Source organism: Quercus suber, unplaced genomic scaffold (genome assembly GCF_002906115.3).
Source record: "Quercus suber isolate HL8 unplaced genomic scaffold, Cork oak 2.0 scaffold_8, whole genome shotgun sequence".
Taxonomy (NCBI): domain Eukaryota; kingdom Viridiplantae; phylum Streptophyta; class Magnoliopsida; order Fagales; family Fagaceae; genus Quercus; species Quercus suber.
This window is the reverse complement of record NW_027069474.1, coordinates 2,394,730-2,402,133: the sequence shown is the minus strand read 5'-3', so window position 1 is coordinate 2,402,133 and position 7,404 is coordinate 2,394,730. Positions and strand designations below refer to the sequence as shown.

The 7,404-nt window shown below is 33.5% G+C and overlaps 1 protein-coding gene across 1 annotated transcript; it reads left to right on the top strand.

Moving 5' to 3' along the window:
• The first annotated feature begins 674 nt into the window (after positions 1-674).
• LOC112035807 (leucine-rich repeat receptor-like serine/threonine-protein kinase RGI4) lies at positions 675-2,226 on the top strand. Its single transcript, XM_024068646.2, has one exon. It carries the CDS (start codon positions 868-870, stop codon positions 2,146-2,148), a length of 1,281 nt encoding a protein of 426 aa, XP_023924414.1. The 5' UTR covers positions 675-867; the 3' UTR covers positions 2,149-2,226.
• Positions 2,227-7,404: the final 5,178 nt, after the last annotated feature.

The window sequence follows — 7,404 nt, the reverse complement described above, 5'->3', positions numbered from 1 at the left end:
GTATTTTTTTAACAATTACACATCTTCCAACATTTTTTTATACACCACATCATTATTATAATAGAAAATATATATTTGAAGAATAAATAGTAGCCCATCAGACTTGATGGGCTACTGTTTATTAGCCCAAAAAAAATCGCATTTGCCGAAGCTGTTGGAGCACGTTAGAGCATCTACAGTGTACGTTATTCTCCAAAATTTAGCTAATAGAGCCGGATGCCCAAGCCACTGGAGATGCTCTAAACGAAAACAATTATGATGTAATAAGTAGAAACGCTAAAATCAATTATAATTAAGTTCAAATCAATCATATATATTAACTTAAAGTCACGAATTCTATATTTTACATTGAAATCACAAGTGATTTCAAATTATCCTTTCATATGTCATCCTAAAATCATAAATTCAAATTCAAACTCGCAATTTTTAGATCCGGAAAATATGAATCGAACTAGTGTCTTTAAAAATGTTACCCTTTTCATATTATTTCAAAAATACAAAATTGTCAAGAAAAAAAAACAATATTGTCTACACCAGAAAAAAAAAAATTTCATAAAAAGCTTCTGCCAAATCAGTCACCCTTCGTCACTTCCCTTGGATCAAGTCCCAAGCGCACGTGAGGTTCAGTCGTAAATTTAAGCAACCCAACATCTTTATATCAAATCTCATGGCCTCTCAGATTCTCAATGATCTCATATCATATAATGTTCATGTGGGTCCCTTCTCTCATAAATTCGTTTATATCTTGAAAAATCTATCAACCTCACCGTACAAATACAATCAATCTCAATCTCTGTTCCTTTGTACTCCTCTTTCTCTCTTCTTCAACACTCAGATCTACCATCACCTTCAAAGCTCAGAAAAGCTATGGCCAAGTACAATGGTGCTTTCTATCATCTCTCATTATTGCTTCTAATGTTAGCATTTTCCCAACGTTTCTTCCTTGTAGATTCAACAACCGACCCAGGAGATATTAAGGTTCTCAAAGATCTGAAAAATGGTCTCAACCCAAAGTCCATTGTATCTGGTTCTTGTCTAAGTTCATGGGACTTCACGTTGGACCCATGTGACCACGTCTTTAGCAACCACTTCACGTGCGGTTTCAGATGCGACCGAGTTGTCTCCGGCTCATTCCGAGTCACCGAGATCACTCTCGACCCGGCGGGTTACTCAGGTTCACTCGCTTCCACTACTTGGTCCCTCCCTTACTTACAAACCCTCGAAATTTCAGACAACTCGTTCTCGAGCTCAATCCCAGACTCACTCTCCAACTTGACTCGCCTCCGCCGACTCAGTCTCTCCAGAAACTCGCTCTCTGGTCCAATCCCCGACTCGCTCGGCTCACTCTCTCAGCTCCACGAGCTCTACCTTGACAACAACGAACTAAACGGTCCCATTCCTTTAACCTTAAACAAACTGGTTAACCTGAAAAGACTCGAAGTCCAAAGAAACAACCTCAGTGGCAAGATTCCCAATCTGGGTTCTCTCAGAAACCTCTATTTCTTCGATGCCAGCGATAATGAGCTCTCTGGTGAAGTCCCATTAACATTGCCAAAGTCCCTCGTCGAGGTCTCTGTTCGAAGCAATAACTTACAAGGAAACCTCCCAGAAAGTTTAGCCAATTTGGGTTATCTACAAGTACTCGATTTGAGTCATAATAGGCTCAGTGGGCCTGTGATTTCAGTTCTTTTCGACCATCTTTCACTTCAACAACTCACACTCTCTCACAACAATTTCACATCTATGGAAGTGCCTAGTAACTATGTTAATAGCAGATTGATAGCCATTGATCTGAGCTATAACGAGCTTAGAGGATTGTTGCCAGTGTTTATTGGATTAATGCCAAAGCTCTCTGCTCTGTCTTTGGAGCACAACAAGTTTACAGGGATGATACCAATGGTGTACGCTATGAAAGCTGCTGTTCCTGCAGGAGCTGGAACAATTGCGTCGTTTCAGAGACTGTTGCTTGGTGGGAATTACTTGTTCGGGTTGATACCAGGTGCTTTGATGGGTTTGAAACCGGGTTCGGTTAATGTGAGCCTTGTGGATAACTGTTTGTACATGTGCCCTTATAAGTTTTTCTTCTGTCAAGGTGGGGATCAGAAGTCTTTAGTGGATTGTAAGAATTTTGGGCCTGTGATTCCTTGAGATTGACATGTATAATGTATCTTCCATTGTATGTTTAGTAAACTTTCTATGTCACTATATATTTTTTTTTGTATGATATGTTATGATTGTTGCGCGATAAAAATAGTATCACTACTAAATGTGATAATGCGACAATTGTAATTTAAGTATAACAAAGTGTAAAACATATGAAATATTTTGTGACTTTTGACGTTACTCAAGTTTTAAGGGTTGTAAAGGCAGCAATAGGTGGATGTATTACTTGTCTTCTTTCAATATTAGAAATGTGGGTTTGAAATATTGTGACATTCTTGTTGCTATAGAGTGATGATATCGAGATCTATGGAATGAGTCAAGCATACCCAGCATCTTCTTAGGCCAGCATGTAGGTAGACTAATAATAGTTGATATCTTCACTAGAACTTACAAAATCAAGAGCAATTTCACTTTACAGATATGGACAAATTTCAGCCATTTGTATTATTGCTAACTCCGCATAAACTTTGCAACTTGCTTTCAAAAAAAAAAAAAAAAAAACTTTGCATCTTCAAAATGGGATTCCACTTGAAAGTTGAATCTTTTATATAAAAGCTCCAAAAGAGCAATATTTTTACAAAATGTGTCAATGAACCCAACTATGTTAAGATACTATTTCCCAACTAAGTTTCTGATTGTCACAAACTTTTTATTATAGTTTATTTTGCTTAGATACACTTTTTTAAAAATCTCACATTTGCAAGGTAATCCAATTTCAACAAAAAAAAAAAAAAGAAGAAGAAGAAGCAATTCAAGAAAAAGCCAAATAAGTTGGCCAAGTGATATTTTAATTTTATGGGATTGGTTAAGAAATTCTTAGGTGATTTTCTTCCTATTAATTTTTCCCCTTAGTTGATGTGAAAGAAAGTGGAAACTCTTTTTTTTTTTTTTTTTTTGAGCTTTTGCTCAATACAAAAAGGCAAAATTATACATATTTCAATTGGTGATTAGATTACTTTTTATCAAGTATCGGTGATAGAACCATATATAAGTAATGTAATCCAATTACAAGTTGACATATGTCATATGTGCGAGTTTAATCATTCCCTACATGGCATGTTAAAATAAATTAAAGACAAATGAACTCTTAAATTATATCATCTGTGTCGTGAGATCACCGATTAGAGCATAATTTGCAACTCTGGACTTCTCAGTTGCAAGTGTAACTGTTATGTTCTGTGTGTCAGTCTACAAGATCCTATGTATCGAACTTATATTTATAAAGTCTAGATCTTGGACTAATACAGTAAACTGTATTGCCATTTACTAACTGCAATGCCTTCAAGCTTGTCATTCTCGTGATACGCATCCTTCATTTTATATGTTAACAACTTAAACATATTGGCATATTAATTATATAGTTTCAACATGTAATATATCATTTATGTAAGGTAAAAAATAATTCAAATATGTTTAACTAATTCTAATAGATGGTTAAAATATTACGTAGTTTAGTATTTAAAATTGAAGAGGCTGCCCTGTTTTCGTGCAGTCTCCATGTGCAGTTCATTTAAAAACCTCATGGCCTTGGCATTATATAAATCTAAGTTCCAACGGTACAAAGACAAGATCGTTTCCTTTAGATTCTAGAGGGACTTCTGTTGATCTCATGTCTATTACATTATTAGATGTCGTTTCTATTTTGTCTGCTTATAACACGAACATACTGAAACTCTTTCAATGTTCCTTTAGAAAATAATATTAGCTTGTTTTTATATGGATTCCTTTTTCTACTTTTATATAGAAAGATTAGGTATTTTTATTCATCATGAAGGAAATTTACATTTAAATACTGCATGGGGGAGGAAGCTAGGAAATTTACAATAGTCCCTGCAAAGCCACTAGCTTGCTAGGCAATACACCGGACCACCTTTCTTGTAACAGTAGAGGGGGGATTAAACTATAAGGCTCAGCAAAAAAAAACTTTTATATATATATATATATATTGGTAATATGGATACATATTAAACAAAATATATGTTTATTTCATGATAATTACCATTTATTATCAGGTTAAAACACAAAATCATTCTCAAAAAAAAAAAAAAAAAAAAAAAAAAGGTTAAGACACAAAATAAGTTTAGGGGTAACTGAAATATTTTCTTTTTTCATTTAAAAAAATATATTATTTTCCATCTTTGTCAATTGCAGGTAAGGTAAGCACAAAAAATTTACGAATCTACAGAGGAAAAAAAATATGCCAGATTCTTTTCTTTTTTTTTAAGCTGAATAAGGAAAAAGGCCGGATTCATGGGCCAAGGGCATTATTCTGACCCAAAAGAAAAGTAGTTGATTTAGAATGACAAAATGCCCACTACTTTTCACTTGGGCCCATAAGAATTATGACAGATCTGGGCCATAATTCTGAGCTTGAGCTTGGGCTTGCCGCTCACCTCCAGTTGAAAAATAAATCTCACAAATTTTTTGGGAAATCGAATAGTATATACTCCACTTGCATATTAATGATATTATGAGCAACAAGCCCCGGGAATATTGTCATGCACAAACCTAGATTTGTTTTTCAGTCATAGCATGAATAAATAAATTCACCAATTAGGGTAATAAAAATATATGAAAATTTAAAATTATATTAATAAATCAAAAAACAAAACTAACATATATGAAATAAAATAACAAATAATTATGTTTTAATGCATTTCAACTCAATCATCAATCAAAATAGAACTTTTATTTTTTATTAACATGAGTGTCCAAGTCTTTTTGCACACCTAACTAATTCTTCGAGTGAGTGTAGTTCCTTTGTACTACTACTCACAACTAGTAATTCAATGCTAAAATAAATAAATAAAATAAATAAATAAATAAATAAATAAATAAATAAATAAATAAATGTTGTTATCTCAACACTCTATCAAAACTACTAAGAATTATGTTCTCTTCATTAAACAATACAAAATAAATAGAAAAATGATGATTTCGAAAACATAATTTGTTCTCTAGCTATTCTCTTAGTTATATCAGAACCAAAGCACACATACATAGTTAAACTTCATTTGTTTTTTTATAACTAAAATTAGTAAATCAATTGAGGTTAAATAAAGAAAAAATAATACTCTTTTCCAATCCCAAAGTCTAAGCATTTTCCAACCCAATGGCTTGAGGTGTTACCCTAAACAAGGTGCCAGCACTTCTAGTTCTAGGGATGGTTGATATTTTCGATACAATAACACTGCTTGATTTTAGAGATTTGTTAACTTAAAAGTTTTATTTTATTTTATATTTTAAGAGAGGGGTCACAGATATGAGCCAAATGGCCAACTCTTTTATATTTTTGGGGGATTTCTTTGACCCAATTAAATAATTGGGGAGAACGAGTATAATACGGATACACAAGAATTAAACTCTTATGTTATTATATACAGTATGTCATAAAAATACTATAAATAAATAAATAAAAGACCCTGCATATTACCATTTCCTAGATTGGACTTTATTATGGTTTAAGTAGCCCAAACTGGTGTCAAATATATTTTGGTCAAAATAGCTCAAACCAATTTTAAACTCATGTACTTGTAGAACAAACACATTAACATTATGTTAGTCTATGGTTAGTCTAGAATTAGTCAAGTATTCTTTGGTATACAAACGTTAAATTGGATTCATTGTAATACAAGTGCTTAATATGATATGTAGGATCCGTTTGGATATAGCTAAAAATTGAAAACTGAAATTGAAAACTGAAAAATACTGTAGCAAAATAATTTTTAAATGTGTAAATAGTATCATGGGACCCATTTTTAATGAAAAAGTTGCTGAAAAGTAAAATTTGTGGGTCCGTGAACAATAAAATTTGTGCTGAAAAGTCAAACTTTGCGGCTACTATTCAATGAACAGTAGCCGCTACAGTAATCGTCAAAATTGTGGACATAGGATGTTAGGCTGAATCACATAAATTTTTGTGTGTACTCTCTCTTTCATACTTCCACTCATCGTTCAATCATCACACATAACAACTTTCATCGACAATGCAGGCTGGCTCATTTATAAGAACTAGTACCAGTAAGAGGACAATTTCAATTTTCAACTACAGTACTGCTACAGTAAAATTTAAGCTGGAAACGCGTAAAAAAAAAAAAAAAAAAAAAGAGGTGAAAACGAAGACGCAAATCGTGGACGCGCAAGCCAAACGAGCACGTAATCGTCAAAATTGTGGACATAGGATGTTAGGCCGAATCACATAAATTTTTGTGTGTACTCTCTCTTTCATACTTCCACTCATCGTTCAATCATCACACACAACAGCTTTCATCGACAATGCAGGCTGGCTCATTTATAAGAACTAGTACCAGTAAGAGGACAATTTCAATTTTCAACTACTCAAGTAAGCTCAAAATAATGTTTTGGGTTCTTTTTCTTTGATGTTCCTACTTCCTAGTGGCATCTTATGTGCAAGAAGCCAAACTAGCTACCGTTTAGTCCTGACAAATGTGACCATCATTTTCATACTGTCACAGACTCACAGAGGCTAATTAGCTACCATTTAGTCCCCACAAATGTGACCATCATGTTCAGTAATCAATACTGCTACGTCTCTCTCTCTCTCTCTCTCAAGCCCAGTTGCTTACACAGAGAGCAGTATCTTTCAATTTTCATGTACTCTCTTTCTTTAGTTATACTTAAAAATTTGAGGCAGTGGTCCAAGAATTGGATTTGTCCACCCGAATCCAGCTTGCTAGATGCACTAAAAGTCTAAAGTTCACCAAACATGAATTGCGGATTAAGGCTTCTTTATTATCACGATTCTATTTTTATTCGATACAGAAAATAACGGTTGTTAAAGTTATTAAAATGGTCTTCTTGATGCTGTTATTTTGTATCACACATTTTACCAATAATTCCTAATGGATAGAGGAATGGCGTGACATGTTCAAGCTTGATCCCACTCCTCATCTCAGGAGAACCCAAATTCGATAGTATCAACAAATCATATGAACTTAGTTGGCTAAGTTACAAATTGCACACTTCCACTTTGTTTAAAATTAAATACAGTCTTGTAACTTCTGATTTATTCATTTCATTCCTATAACTTTCATCCATTTTTAATATAGCACTTTTCGTCACTTTCGTTAGAGGGCAACTAATGGCATAATGGAATGGAATTAGATAGAAGGGCTACATTAAATAAAAGTAAAAGTTATTGGATTGAAATAAATAAACTAAAAGTTACATGACTAAATTGAATTTTGAGTAAAGATAGAGGGTGCAATTTGTAATTCAGTC

Coding starts and splice junctions, on each gene's coding strand:
- LOC112035807 (XM_024068646.2), top strand. CDS start 868: ATGGCCAAGTACAATGGTGCTTTCTATCATCTCTCATTATTGCTTCTA.